This window comes from Silurus meridionalis, chromosome 15, assembly GCF_014805685.1.
Source record: "Silurus meridionalis isolate SWU-2019-XX chromosome 15, ASM1480568v1, whole genome shotgun sequence".
Taxonomy (NCBI): domain Eukaryota; kingdom Metazoa; phylum Chordata; class Actinopteri; order Siluriformes; family Siluridae; genus Silurus; species Silurus meridionalis.
Window position 1 is genome coordinate 3,678,829 of NC_060898.1, and position 15,605 is coordinate 3,694,433.

General features: G+C 41.6%; 1 protein-coding gene across 3 annotated transcripts; it reads left to right on the forward strand.

Annotated features, from left to right (window-relative positions):
- Nucleotides 1-118: 118 nt before the first annotated feature.
- Nucleotides 119-15,445, forward strand: ubap2a (ubiquitin associated protein 2a). 3 transcript variants are annotated; one of them, XM_046867412.1, is made up of 27 exons: nucleotides 119-254; nucleotides 3,985-4,122; nucleotides 4,368-4,445; nucleotides 4,596-4,706; nucleotides 5,965-6,133; nucleotides 6,440-6,517; nucleotides 6,594-6,657; nucleotides 6,752-6,849; nucleotides 6,964-7,022; nucleotides 7,122-7,192; nucleotides 7,282-7,456; nucleotides 7,828-8,077; nucleotides 8,180-8,463; nucleotides 8,682-8,878; nucleotides 9,253-9,523; nucleotides 9,651-9,690; nucleotides 9,785-9,956; nucleotides 10,051-10,108; nucleotides 10,708-10,900; nucleotides 11,032-11,123; nucleotides 11,328-11,378; nucleotides 12,958-13,039; nucleotides 13,120-13,509; nucleotides 13,601-13,705; nucleotides 13,790-13,857; nucleotides 13,966-14,157; nucleotides 14,666-15,445. In XM_046867412.1, the coding sequence occupies exons 2-27, from the start codon at nucleotides 4,027-4,029 to the stop codon at nucleotides 14,759-14,761; spliced, it is 3,540 nt and encodes a 1,179-aa protein (XP_046723368.1). In that variant the 5' UTR covers nucleotides 119-254; nucleotides 3,985-4,026; the 3' UTR covers nucleotides 14,762-15,445. The 3 variants fall into 3 exon arrangements, with proteins under 3 accessions (XP_046723368.1, XP_046723369.1, XP_046723367.1); XM_046867413.1 differs by having other exon boundaries at nucleotides 13,147-13,509; XM_046867411.1 differs by having other exon boundaries at nucleotides 13,147-13,509; nucleotides 13,601-13,857.
- The last annotated feature ends 160 nt before the right edge of the window (nucleotides 15,446-15,605 follow it).

The following is a 15,605-nucleotide window of genomic DNA, read 5'->3' on the forward strand; positions in this document are numbered from 1 at the left end:
ACACACTGTGCGTGTTAGACACGTCCTTGACACACACACACACACACACACACACACACACACACACACACACACACACACACACACACACACACACACACACACACACACACACAGAGGGGCTTTTTGTGTGTCTTGTTTCTTCGCAAACTGTACGCGCGCCCCCGGCGCTGTTGTTCTGCGGCGGCCGCGCGCCCGTCGTGTCACGTGACCGTAGTCTGCTCGCTGCTGGGTTGAGGGAAGCGTGTTAGCAGGTAATATATATATTTATGTGTAATAAAAAATATATAAAACGAATTATCAGATATATATTTTTATATATAAATTCGTGTGTATATGTTGTATGCTGATTGGGAGGATTTATGTATAGTGTGTAAAGGAATTGAAAGAGGGAATGTGTGTGTTTTTGTCTGTATGTGTGTGTGTGTTGCCTGCTCGCTGATAGCGTTAGCATGTTCCCGGGGAAGGTTTAGCATCGTGTCCTGGCTGTTCGGTGCGTGTGTGGCGAGGTTTCACCCCCCCTGACGGGCCCGTAGCGCTGTGGCGAGCGGGGCAAGGACGCCTATCGGTCGTGAGATTCTTGATCTAGCCCGCTAGCTTCCCGCAACTTCATTAGCTAGTTAGCTAGTTAGCTAGCTAGTCACAAACCCCGACAATTGAGCTTGAACCGACTAGGAAATTCGACCTAGCTTAGCATTAGCGAGTTAGCAGAGCCGCACACAAAGGACTCCTGAAATACGGCTATCTTTAGCTTCCCTGGTTAGCTTTGTCTCTTAGCATTGTTTACATCTACGAATATACACGTATAACATTAATGTCAATACAGTAACAGCGTGTCGACTCCGTGAGTCGACTCGGGATTGAGTTGGTTATAATTAGTTAACGTGCTGAGTCGGTTCCTCGACATGTTACAGATTGAATAATAAACTCCAGCCTTTGTCTGGACCAGGACTTGCTTTTGCTTTCTTCTTTTCCTTTCCTATACCTTTTTCTTCCCTATGCCTGGTTAATACACAACAGTGCGAGTTCTGATTTATATAATTATTACTTATTTTAGGTCATGTTTAAAGAAATGTTTATAAAAATGTCTCATAAATCTGATTTTGTTCAGTGAGATACCAAAGCTGCTGCCTCTGGTCTGGCAGAGGAGACTTTTTTCCTTTTACTACTGGCAGAAATCAGACTTTATATTTTATGATGAAAAAAAATAGTTTAAATGTGTCTAACAGATCTTTACTTAGTGAAAACCTGGAGACATGAGAGGGTGTTCTATAGCCCCATTAATATAGTAATTCTGTATATACCAAATGTATATACACACACACACATACACACACACAAACATACATACACACACACATACAGTGGAACTGCAATACTCGCGACCTTGACACTCGCCTTTTGAAAAAGGTGTTGAGTGCTGGTTGGCTGCTTTTCCTTTAATCTCCGGTTTACTCATTCCAGCATTTGAATGTTATGTTATTTGTGGTAGTAATAAAGGGGATGATAAAACGGGGTGTTATTAGACCAAGAAAAAAAACCTATGCTCATGTAATTATGTTTTGGTGGCTGTGCTGTGTAATGTTCAGTAAGATTTGGACTCTTTTAACTCTTCAGGGACAAGCATTTGTGTCTTGTTAACCTTAGTAGAAAGAACAAAGGTTCCTAGCTTTTATAATGCAATTTACTATTAATGGTTAAAAAACACATGGTTCATTAATACATCAAAAATTACTGTAGAGTCAGAGGAATTAAACGTATCAGGATGCACGCAAAATATATGAAAACAAAACATATTTGGGTGCTAACAATAACTGGTACTTGATTTATTCTTTCTTTTTTATACAGTGGTGAACTCTGATGTGTGTTAAGTGACTTAAAAGGGTTAAACACTTCACAGCGGAGTCACTTCCTGTAAGCCTCAATACAACAGGCCTTTGTTAAGGAGTGTGGATCCTTGGCTACAGAGGAGCTTTTTTTTAATCTGAAATAATAGAACTTTAATTGTAGAAATGCAGAAGGTCATACATTGATGCGAAAAGTCACCATATTGTTGAGATAAACAGATACTTACGATCATCTTAGATGGCTGAAATTTTGATTCAGGAAAAAAAACAATGATGCTGCAAAATACATTATTTATTCATATTGTCTATTTTAAAGTTATACCGGACTATAAATAGTACAATAAATAAAAGACTTCCAAATAAACTGAATGTATGTGTAACATAAGTGTCTATAGAGAACTGTTGTGTTGTGTAGAAGCAACCCTTGTGTGATACAAGCAGCATGATTATTCACACATTCCCTGCATATATTATGTGCAGCTGAAATGTACAACATTCAATAAACAGCATGCCAGATCAAATTTCCAAGTCAAGTTGTAAAATGATGTTTCCACTGTCGTCTTGTTCGATGTTTGGAGCTGCAATAAGTATTTACTTATTTAAATCTCTTCATTAGTGTCATAGCTTTCTGATCCTTTTCTTAAAGCTGCTAAACCTTCAGAATTGCAGGTACGTGGATATTTTAGTCGTATCAGAAACATGAATCATACGAACCCTGTTAGTGCTGACTCCAGAGTCTTCCTGTCAGTATTCCCAGCTTTCTTTTGGCAAAGAGATATGATTTATACAACACACATAGAGAGAAAGTTTTGACACTGTTCTTTTCTCTATTCCAATGCTGTTGGTCAGAAAAGTCGGATTTGTACAGAAGGCCTATCACAGGTTTCTGGAAAAGCATGTGATGTGATTTATGGAACTTACACAGGATTCGTTGTGCAACAATGATTAATACAAACTGTAACATTGCTGTGTTGTAAGAGGAATAAAGGGGATAGTAAGGGGCTAGAAATAAGATAGTAATTGCATCAGACCCGAGAAGTTGTTGATTATTATTGCTATAATAGCACACCAGGAATTTTTTTTTCCTCCTTACATATTTAGATACAGTTTTTTACATTTCGAGCACATCCGCAATACAGCGCAACATTCCAGATATATATATATTTTTTATTCTAGATACGTATTTTATCTGTTTAGATAAATAAATTCCATGCAAGTTTCTGTTGAAAAGACCGGCATTACGACTTCCAGTGCCCTTGGCTGAGTTTTGGGTGAACAAGTTTTGTGTTTTCGTTCTCTGCACAAGGGGAGTGGGATAAAATTCCTAGCCATGGTAATCACAAATACATTACAGATGTCATGGATAGAGATTGAATGTAAAAAAAAAAAACCCAAAAAAACTCATTGAAGTATTACTGTAACTGTACTTCCAGATGTGCTCATGCGCTCAGGGAGTAGGTGTGTAGCATGTTATTGGAGTGTGCATGCTGTTAGGAAAACACTAATGTAGGACTGTAATTCTATTACAAAAAAAATAATCGAATTGGAGCATTGTGTTTCCAACGGACCGTTATTGCTGACGCGCCACTTGCTAAACTATGCAGCGCACTAGACAGGTAACGTAGAAGACGCTGCAGGATGAAAAATGGAGGAACCGGGGAGAAAACGACGAGGGGGCGAGGAGAAGATTCGGGCCAAAGAAAATGCAGAAAGCTTCCAAACATTGCAATCATTTCAAACCATAAATCTATATTATATAATGTAAAGAAAACACTGTACGCTGCGTTTTTAATTCAAATTTTATCATTATATTCCACAGTGGCCACGTAAATAAATACGAGTGAGAATAACTGAGTTTCATCAAACTAATAGTTTCCCATAACCGGCTCAACGCTTTCACTGCAGAGGGACATTTCGATTTTAACCGTATTTGCGTTTTGATGTTATATTGCTATTAAATGCACTAAACGGGTTGAGATTTTACCGATAGCCTTGTGTGCAATTTCAGCAGTAAAAATGATAGTAAAGATTTAATAAAGAATAGAAGAATAAATACTTTTTAATCCGATTTTTCGATGATACATTTCCTTTTAGCGTTGTGATTACGAGCGCTTAATTCTGTGCTTTTGCTTTTCAGATTTTTCTATTTTGTACATACATTCTTTTGTATATACTGTATATGATGACCTCGCTGGGCGGCGACCGGGCCCGGGGCACTCGGGAGAAGGTGCTGCCCACATCCACACAGACCACACAGCCACAGAAACAGCTTCAGGTATATACCAAGCACACGTGTTGGTCCATAAACACTGGTCCATGTGTAATATTTCAGTATTATTGTGTGGACCAGTTTTTTTTTTATTCATATTTAAATGCAGGCATTTGCTTTGGGAACGAATTAGATTCATGTCACCTCAAATTGTTAGGCTTATGATTAGTCTTGTTCTCTGACATGTGTTCATTTATTGTTGTACTTATCTATGTTGTGTTTTTCTTTTTCTTTTTTCTTCCTTTTTTCAGGCTACAGCCGAACAAATCCGACTTGCCCAGATGATTTACGATAAGAATGATGCCGATTTTGAAGATAAAGTCAACCAGGTGTGAGACAAAACCTTCATTTGTCAAATCCACATACCAGAAAGCTGTGGATGGATTTGTATACGTGTTTTAAAAAAAAAAATCATTGTATACTGTAGACCATTTGTAAAATGCCTGTGTGTGTGTGTGTGTGTGTGTGTGTGATTGTAGCTCATGGAGGTGACTGGTAAGAACCAGGATGAGTGCATGGTTGCTCTTCATGACTGTAATGAGGATGTCAACAGAGCCATCAACTTCCTGTTGGAGGGGACCTCTGACACAGTAAACACGCGCACACACACAAGTTTTATGGAACACTGTGTGGCCAAAAGTATGTGGACACCGAGCATCACACTCTTCTATGCTTCTGCATCGAACTGTTGCCGCAAAATTGGAAGCATACAGTTGTATACAATGCCTTATCAGTTTAGCATTTCCTTTCAAGGGGTCCAAACCCGCATTTGGGTCTGGCCGCATTAATGCACTTGAGAGCTACATAATCCTGATTGTCAGATCTACAAAATGTAATGGACAGCCTTTTGGGTATAGGGGGTTATTATAACAACAAATATGGGACCATATATGGAACAGGATGTTAAAAACACATATGAGTGCTATGGCCAGGTTTTTACAAACTTTTGGCCATATTATGCCCACTATTAGTGATTAAAAATACCCAGAAAACCCTAGTCTAAGTCATATCAAATTGCCTTTACAACTAGTTCTCATTGGATTAATGTTTCTGATGCTTAACAATATACAGTAACAGACCTAGTGATATATGAGAGGCCAATGCTTATAAACTGTTTGATATCCAGGAAATCTTAAGAATAGAAAGTAAGACATTTCTGTGAGATGATCTATGTGTATTCCTGGGTCATAACATGCCTGCACCACCTCAAAACATGAACCGTTTAATGCCTTTCACAATCACATGCTTCACACTTCTTGGTAGCGACTCACTCCAAACCAGGTTGTAGTCAAAGTTTTAGATGTTTACAAAATGCAGGATTTGCACTTTCACAAAACCAGCAATTTGAGATCTATCTGTTCAAGGGGCTTTTGGTCTGCATCCAAGTGAACTATAGTGCAGTCTGATTGCAGTGAGAAAGCTGTTTGACTTGACATGATGGCAGAAAGTCACCCAAACACGCCATGTATTTTTGTTGCAGTGATTATTCGTAGATGTGAAGTTCAGAATTTTGTTTTGAGCTTTAAAGTTTTCTGAAAATTCAGACCAAAGAACAAAGATGGAACTGTTGAATGAATAATTTGTAATTTTTGCCTGTCTATTATGTTTCTTGAAATAAGGACTAATAAGACAAAACTATTTATGCTCTGATTTGGCTGTGAAATGACTCCATTATTTGCATGTCTATCTAAATACTCTTGCTGCTTTGAACACGTACAAATGTTCTGTACTTTACATTGTATAATCAAATAGATCTTTATTCAGAATGAGGTTGATGGATCATATGCGACACTTTGTTTGACGTCTGTATGCGATAAACCGATTTTAATTGTCTCTGAACTTCTCTAGACCTCTTGGGAGACGGTGGGCAAGAAGAAAAGCCTGGGAAAGGACGCCATTTCCTCAGAGAGCAAGGAGAACAAGGAGAATCGGGAGAAAAAAGGCGAGAAAGAGAGCAACAGGGCTCGTGGAGGAGCAAACCGGAGAGGAAAGGGCGGGGCCAGTCGTAATCGGCCGGGTAAGAGAAGTTCTAAGACATTTGATAAAGCTTTAGATAATGCCTGAATAGGTGTTTTGTTAATTTATTCGAATAAGTATTTCCCAAAGACATGCGGATATTTTTTAGGGTTTTTTTTTGTTGAGGACACACATACAATAAACTCTGAAAATAGTTTTTGGAAAATCGAAATCTGAAAGCACATCCCTATTAATGGCTGTTGAACAAAATTCCTTGCTTTCATCCTTTTGATTTTGCATATGTAAATTTTCACTTGAGGACTCGATTGTTTTATGTCGCTCTACATGTATTAACTGCGGCTGTCAGCGAGGGTTGAGGAGAACGGAGTAGAACCTGCATCTGTGGAGAAAGGATCTGACCGTGGCCGCAGAGGGAAAGGACGAGGTACACAAATGCAGACTGGGACACACTTACTTTGCAATATCTTTGGTAGTTTGTTAAATTGTGTGTGTTTTTTCAGTGTCTGGAGGCAGAGGGAGAGGGCGAGCCTCAGGTGCCAGCAGGTTCACAGCACAGGGAATGGGGTCAGTATAATAATATGCACACAATTTTACAGCTTTGCAGCAAAATTGGCTTCTTTTTACTCTTCTCTTTTCATCACACTCGTATAATCTGCAGGACCTTTAACCCAGCGGACTACACTATGGACAGTGGCACGACCAACTCGCACGCTGACGTCTGGGAATCGGGGACCAATGATGCCACAGATGGTACAGGTAAGAAAGCACTTCAACACACCACACACTTTTACTTTAGTGGCCAGATCTAGCTAAGAGTTGGCAGAGTGTTTCCTTAATTTCACGTCTGGTTTCTTAATCTTGGCTTTACAGTGGCGTGGCGCAACACTCTGGAAGACTGGGCAGCTGAAGACTGGACTGAGGATGTGAGCGTAGGTCAAGCTCTTTTTCACATGGCTATACTTTTTGTATAAAGAAAAGATTTTAAGACTTTACAACTAGTGGCTTATGATTATTATTTGTGCTTTCAGCTCTCAGAGACCAAAGTGTTCACCTCTTCATGTGCACCTCCAGCTGAAAACCATATCACCCCTGGCCAAAGGTGACACATTTCCTCATGTTATAACCAGTCGAAGCTTTTTATTTTTTATTTTTATGTTGAAATGTAATTGCTCCTGTTGCCTTGTGCAGTCTGGACCTGGCATCTCTGCTGCAGAAGCCTGCTGGCAGGGAGGAGTTGGAGAACCTGAAGTCGCCCTCGTCTCAAGGGCTTGGACACAGCCTGGTCTTCACCAACTCCCACCACCAGCCCACACGCAACGGAGGCACCACCACTGGCACTACCAGCTACGCACATGCCACACTGGTGAGGCACTGGAAACAAAAACAAAAAAGACAAGTACTTAAGTAATAAAAATAACCGTAATAAGTGTATGCCTATGTGTAGAATTGAATTGAAATTGAAAGTTGTGATTTTATTGTCTGCAGTTGTGCTATTCAGTGCAAATTCAGTTCTATCACACAGTCATGGTCTTTGGATTTTAGACAAATTTGAAACACTGGAACAATTTTAGACAGCGCTCTTTTTTTCTTTTCTTGTTACTGAACCTAATTACAAACATTGGCCATGATAATCATGCATAGAGCTCAGTTATGGAAGAAGAAATACTGTATCTTGTATCCTTTTTTTTATTTTTATGGATTTGTAATTTGTTCGACTAATTTTTGTGCCTGTAGTCCTCAGTTCTGGGTTCTGGATTTGGGGAACTGGGTGGCCCTAAGCTGGGACAGACCGCTGGACAACAAATACTGGAGCAACTGAAGGGACCAGGTCTTGGGCAGCTTACCTCTCAGCCTCCTAGCTTGGGGGACAACTGTGCCCCTGGAGGAGGCCTGGGGGGTACAGGGATGTCTGTTCCCTCTTCATCCTGGGATATCAAACCCCCTGGAACACAGAACTCTGCTTCACTGCCCTCCCAATTCAGTCGTAAGTTTCATCTTTTTTTTTTCATATTTATGCCTCCATTTATGTTCAGCTTTCAACCATTAACTAGGATGTACTTCAGTCTATGTGCTTTCTGTCTTCAAGGGGAGTTTAAGATGCAACCAGAGCCTTCATTGGTGCTAAGTCAGCTGAGCCAGCGGCAGCAGAGCTCTCTGAGCAACACGGGGTCTCTACCGCTGGCAAGGCAGCCCAGTCCTCCAGCACAGAATGGCCCGTCAGCCAACCAGGCTACAATGGAGGCCTTTTCTAAAGCACCAGAGCCTTCTCAGACTCACGTGGCCAATCCGCAGGTTGCAGATTTGCAGGTCAGCAGCACGCAGCATCGGCAGATTAAGACACAGAAACGAAGGATAGCTCCCACTTCCAAGGTGAGTGTATTTTGTTGTGCTTTTGTCAGCAGGATTTAAAAGAAAAACCTGTGCCATTATAATAATCGATGGTATTTTGTATGGTTCAAATAAACAAGCGCTGTTAACGTGCCCCCTCTCTCTCTCTCTGGAGAATTTCTAGGTTTAGGAAAAAAATGCGTTGTTGTTGCTTTGGCAATTATACGGTTTGCAACAATAATCATCATTTGTGTACATAGATTCCATCCACTGCGGTGGAAATGCCCGGCTCAGCAGACGTGTCTGGGCTCAATGTGCAATTTGGCGCTTTGGACTTCGGCTCGGAGACGGCTTTGCCAGACTTCAGCCAAACGGAGAACTGCAACAGTGAAGCTACACGAGAAGCCCCCTTACCTGTTCCTCAGACTCAAAGCAGCCTCTATTCCAAACCTATCAGGTGAGTTGAGAGAAGTCATACATATTAGGAAAGCATATTTCATTCCACTGATATAGTGGTTCTCAAGCTTCTTGAGTTTGGGATTCTTGGGATTGGGTTTTTTATGATACTTATAATTAAATGGCTTTTCACTAGTTTTATTGAAACACTGTGTGTGTGTGTGTGTGTGTGTGTGTGTGTGTGTGTGTGTGTGTGTGTGTGTGTGTGTGTGTGTGTGTGTGTGTAAAATTCATGATCCCTGGAAGTACACAGAACACAACCGCAGACTTTGAAACCCTATAGTATAGCCCAAACTCAAAGCCCCATAAATTGTGTATAACTACTGAATGGTCATGTGTATATACATTGACAGAATTGTGTGTTTCTTGCTGCAGTGAATCTCTGGCCAGTCCTGTCTCATTGCTGCTGCCCCTGGCCTCTTCTGACAGTATCTACCCACCTCCCTCTGTGCCTCTGCCCAGTCTTGCTCCCTCTCTTACTACTCCCAGTGCTGCCTCTGTGCCCACCTCTACCTCCTCATCCTCCTCGTCCTCCTCTTCATCTTCATCGGTGGCGTCGTCAGCTGGGAACAGCTTTGACTGCGGAGTGGCTCCTCATTCACGACTGAATTTCTCCCAGAACAAGGAGTCCTCTGGACCTGTGACAGTAAGCGAGAGTGTCTGCTTTCCGTTAGTAGATATGGTCACCAGATATGTGTGTTTCGTCATAACTGATATCATTTTTGGCTTTTAGAAACAAGCTGACGCTGTGTTTTTGCTTTATCTTTGAACAGAATGGTTTTAATGGTGTTAGGACCTCTGTTGCTCTAGACTGTAAGTGGATTTGATCTGTCTTTCGCTTTGATGTGATTTTTCCTGCATAACCAGCACAACACAAACATTCCTACTTCTCTTCTGTCTTCTATAGCTACATCAAGTTCTTCCACTCCAAAGCCAGAGTCTCCGTCTTTAGGCAGTAGCACCGGTGTTGCACCTTCTGCCCCATTGTCTCTGTTGCCCTCAACAGTTACGCCCCACAGCTCAACTCTATCCAGCCTGGCACCTGAGCTGCCCTCTGCAACCCTCCCATCTCTCAGCAGGTGAACTTGTTTATCTCACGTACTTCTGAGATGGCGTTTTAAAATGGAAGCACGGCAGTGACACATTGCTTCTCTTTGTCCCCACCCCCGTTAGGGATGTGAGCAGTGGTCATTCCTCAGTATCAGCTCTTGGCACCAGCTCTTCTTTAACGGTGAATGTTTTGACAGTTAGACACACACGATACGATTGCTATACTGACTACATGATGGAACAACATTCGCAGTCTAGGAAACCACATGTGGACTCACTTTCATGCTTCAATTCTTATCAAAATCATAACTGATTTAAGAGTAATGTACGATTTTTCAACTGGCTGATATGCTGTGGGTTCTTACTTTTTGTTTTCTGCTATATGAAAGAGGTCGACCAATTAATCGGTTTTGCCTATTATATACCTACTATACCGATATTTTTTCCGGATTCCGATCCACTTTCATTACGCGAGCAGCCTTTAGAGGCAAATCATTGACGCCACATGCTTTGTATTATATTTATTATTTATAATTTATTATGTAATTATATTTACTAATTAATATGTTCATATCTGTTGTCTTTAGCACTTATTCAGGCTGCTATTTTTTTCCTTTTAAATTTTGGAATGAAGTTCAGCACTATTTTACTTGGAGTGGACTTTTTTTTTTTTTTTTAATCCAGTATACATTTTAAAATCGGTCGACCTGTAATATGAAATCTGTTGCTCAGCTATGATAATGACATCCCTGTGCATCTTGTCTATATTTATCCCTGCAGTACACTAATGTGGATAGTGTGAATTCCTTGGCTGCGTCATCCGCCGCATTCTCCACATCAATCTCGGCTCTTTCCAGTAACAGCGTGAGCAGTGCAGGCAGCAGCAGCCTGCACTCAGCCGCTCTTGGGCTCAGTGGGAATGGAACCAACGCACCAGCCATTAGGGCCGCACCTCTGCTTTCTTCTTCTACTGGTTGGACTTACATGCATTAGTAGAGCTTTAATTGGAAGATCAAGACCACTGATAAATGCTAGCTGAATACGTTATCATGCTGATAGTTTTTCCATTTATCTTTGCTAATGTGCTTTTGTGTTGCATTACAGGAAAAGCCCCCCCAAACCTGTCTCAGGGGGTTCCTCCGCTGCTACCCAATCAGTATATCATGGGGCCTGGAGGCCTGCTACCCGCATACCCGGTAACCTTTTATAGGCTTTTAATATCAAACAAGATCACCTATCTGTTTTTCTGTACACTGTGTAATGTTTGGCTGTGTGTGTGTGTGTGTGTGTGTGTGTGTGTGTTATTCTATTTTTGGAGTTGTGTAGCAGTGAGTGTAATGTAAAGTGACATAAGTGTGTGTGAAGGAATGTTGTAATGGACCGAAATTTGTGTCCTGCAGCAAATCTATGGCTATGAAGACCTCCATATGCTACAGTCCAGGCTACCAATGGTGAGTCTGTCCTTCTCTTATTCAGCATTTTAGTGAGAGTGAAATCTGACTATTGAACAATTTATGATCAATAATAAGTCAAGAAGCTTTTATTGTTAATCCAACCATAAATAGCTAACGAAGTACACAGAGAAATCAGACATTTCTCCAGAACCCTGGTGCTAAAACAACACCGAGCTACATAACAACACGGAGCTACATAACAGAACATGGAGCTAAGGACTAAAGTAATTGTATCCTGATTTCTTCAGATGGTGCATCATGACTTGGCTTAGCAAATCCTCAAGATTGCCTCAGGATTTGAGCAAAGATTAGTGAAGACCTTTAAACGATCACACAGTTGCACAAAATGTCCTGATTAATATCAGTGACTGGAGTTCATTCTGGTAAAAAAAACATCTTCAGTCTCTTGATTAGTGCACAGATTTATTGTAGTGCACTACACGGGATACAAATTGTAAAAAGACTCTCAGCCCCAAGGTTCGCACTCCTTTATTTAGCTCAACTCGAGTGACAATGACTTAATGTCTCCATTGTCTTAAGGCAGCTTTATACAGATGACTGTCGTATAAAATAAAACCCTGATTATCTCTTCATCATGGCACCTGTTAGTCGGTGGGATATATTAGGCATCAAGAGAACATTTTGTCTTCAAAGTTTGATGTGTTTGAAGCAGGAAAAATGGGCAATCGTAAGGATTTCAGAGTTTGAAAAATTTCAGTCTAGACGACTGGGTCAGAGCACCTCCATAGCTGCAGCTCTTGTGGGATGTTCCCGGTCTGCAGTGGTCAGTATCTATCAAAAGTGCTCAAGAACAGAACAGTGGTGAACCGGCGACAGGGTCGTGGGCGGCCGAGGCTCATTGATGCACGTGAGGAGCGAAGGCTGGTCCATGTGATCCGATTCAACAGACGAGCTCCTGTAGCTCAAACTGCTGAAGACGTTCATGCTGTTAATACTCAACAGGATAGTTTTGGCAGCAAAATGGGGAATCAACACAATATTAGGCAGGAGGTCATAATGTTCTGCCTGGTCAGTGTATGTTAGGGCCTATAATTCTATTCTTAATGAGTGAGCCAGTGGTGACAGGGGCAAGGAAAATCTCCTCGAGATGGTATGAGTAAAGAAACCTGGATAGAATCCAGATTCATTCTCATCCTCATCCTTATTTAGCCGTGTTTGAGAATGCAACATGCAAGATTGCTGAGCTGGCTGATCAGAGGAGAAAAAACTGTTATTCTTTCTTGTGTTGTGTATAGTCTATAGTCTAGTTTAAACTCCCAGTCTAAGGGATTTATGTTTTAATTACTTTTAGCACCACTGAATGAGTGAATACTGTTGTATAAAATTATAGCTTCTTATTATTAATAAGAAGCTGGAATGTAGAAGTTGCTTTCTCTATAAATGAGGCATCTGGTGTGAACTCATGGTTGGAAACAAACATTGAATCATTAGCCCTTTTAGATCAAAACTAATTCCTGGTCCTGTGTGTCACATCAAAATGATATGTTTATTTCAGCTTGTGTGATTTTGTGCACGTTATAATACTCGGACAATAATCATGCTCCACACCTTGCAGGATTACTATGGAATCACATTCCCAGGACCCACTGCAACCTTGTCCAGTAGAGATGGGAGCCTAGCCAATAATCCTTACTCAGGTAGTCTGGTGTCCTTTATCATTGTGCCATTTGTGCAGTATATAAGTAATTTTACTTACATGTAACTTTGGCGTTTGAAGCTCAACATCTCGCTCGCTCCCCTAAAGGTGAAGTGACGAAGTTCGGCAGGGGCGACTCCACCTCACCGGCACCCCCTACTACCCTGTCAGCAGCTCACGTTCCCCAGGCAGCTCAGCCCCCACAGGCGCAGAGCCAAGGCCAGAACCAGCCTCAGCCGCAGGCCCACCACAGCGCCCAGCAGGCCTTTCTTAACCCAGCTCTGCCCCCTGGTTACAGCTACACAGGCTTACCCTACTATCCAGGGGTGCCCGGCATGCCCAGCGCCTTCCAGTATGGTCCCACCATGTTCGTACCTCCTGCTTCTGCTAAGCAGCACGGCATGGGCCTGAGCAACCCCTCCACACCATTCCAGCAGCCCAGTGGTTACAGCCAGCACACCTTTAGCTCAGGTGAGTCCTATGCACACTGGGAATCACAATCACATATTTAAATATATTGAATAGATTAAATTGAATGTAGTTTTTGAACCTTCGTGAACAGGGTATGATGACCTGACACAAGGCCCAGCAGGAGCAGAGTACAGTAAAGGCTACAGCAACAGCTCTCAGACACAAGCCAAATCTGCTGCTTCTGGCCCAGGAAAAGGTGCCAAAACATTCATATTTTTCAAAACCTTTAAATTTGATCTCGCACGAGAACATATCAATATTTCCTATCGCATCTCCACAGGTGTCTCAGTGACGTCCAGTAATTCTGGTGTTCCTGATATCAGCGGAACTGTTTACAACAAGACTCAGGTATCGGCCGGACCTGTTTTAATGCACGTCACGTGTTTGTGTTGACGTCTTTGATGAGTTTGTAGGCCGAGTTTACCTTCAGAAGTTTTTTTTTCCCTCTGCTTGCAGTCCTTTGATAAACAGGGTTTTCATGCTGGCACACCACCTCCGTTCAACCTGCCCTCGGCTCTAGGGGGCACCGGACCCCTGAACCCTGGCGGAGCCCCTGGTTATGCGCCAGCTCCATTCCTGCATATCCTGCCTGCTCACCAGCAGCCTCACTCTCAGCTGCTGCACCACCACCTTACCCAGGATGGACAGGTCAGGACAGGACACATGCAGCAGAAACAGTTTAACTCGGTTTAGTTACCCATATAGGATAATTATCGACATTGAGCGTGCACATGGACGCACGTAATAGCACCGATTTAGATAGAGATGAAGTGAAGACCTAATCTCAAAATCTTCTTCTTACGGCTGCTCCCATTAGGGGGCGCCACAGCGGATCATTCGTCTCCATACTGTACTGTACATCTGCCTGTTTCAAACCAACTACCTGCATGTCTTCCCTCACCACATCCATAAACCTCCTTCTTGGTCTTTCTCTTTTCCTCCTTCCTTAAGATGCGATTTTATATTTTTTTCAGTAACAGATATGATTTTAAATGTAATTAAGTAAATAAAATACTTGAGTAAAAGTAACATTTTTAAAAACTATTTTGAAGTAAAGTGGTACACAAAAAACTACTCAATTACAGTAGAGTAAATGTCGTTTGTTGATTGTGTTTAGATGCCAAATAATTGGGGTGTGTGTGTGTGTGTGTGATAGGGTGGGCCGAATCAGAGGAACCAGAGCAGCAGCATGCAGCAGAAGACCCAGGTCAACAAATCCAGCTACGGCAGCTCTCCCTATTGGGGCAATTAAACAGCGCGAGAGCCATTCGGCCGTCTCACGCACACCAAGTTACTGGCCCATTCTGACCAGAGCAGAGGAAGCCCCTCTGCACTGCGGCAAGCTAAAAACACACATTTGTGTGCACACACCCTACCCACACACACTACCATCTCCCATCCCATAGTTCTCATCCACCCCTTTTCAAAATTTTGGCTGTTGTATGTAAAATATATTTATGTATGTATTTATACAGTATATATGTATCGGTAGAATACGAAACGTGGTTTACGGCATTTTTATTTTGCTCTGAAGGACCGTTTTTCTGTTAATTTCAAGAGGATTATGATACGAGGATGAGAACTAAGTACTAAACGGAAGGTGCATATTACTTGAACACGACCCAACTTCATGACAATGTGGGAGATTATTCTTTATTTTTTTTTGTATACATACATGAACTTAACGATGGTGTACATTATTGCTAAGCATCGTTCGATGGTGAAGCCTTTTTTTAAAACTTTTTGTATTGTACCCATGCGCCTCATCGACCTGTGAATTTTTGTTACTCGAAGGGGATTTTCAGTTCAGTGCTCCACTTTATTTTTAAGTCCCCTTCAGTTGTGAACCCCTCCTTTATTGTTATTTGGCTTAAACATGGTTTTAAATCATTGATTTTACCCTTGTCGTCAAAATAAAATATCCGACCAGGTCATATTTTTCCGTCTCTTGTGCATTACTTAGTCGGGACACTATTTTAAAGGATTTTATTAATTGTAGATCCTTAAAACACCTTTGATACCTTGAAACTTGCAGTACAAATAAATGGAACTTGCTCCTTCTCCACCAAGTCCTTGGTATGGCTTGATATAAGCCA

Excerpts from the sequence above, each read along its gene's own strand:
- ubap2a (XM_046867411.1), top strand. The coding sequence starts at position 4,027 with ATGATGACCTCGCTGGGCGGCGACCGGGCCCGGGGCACTCGGGAGAAG. Across the intron at positions 6,518-6,593 it reads CCGCAGAGGGAAAGGACGAG|TGTCTGGAGGCAGAGGGAGA; the intron begins GTACACAAATGC and ends GTGTTTTTTCAG. Across the intron at positions 8,879-9,252 it reads CTCTATTCCAAACCTATCAG|TGAATCTCTGGCCAGTCCTG; the intron begins GTGAGTTGAGAG and ends TTCTTGCTGCAG.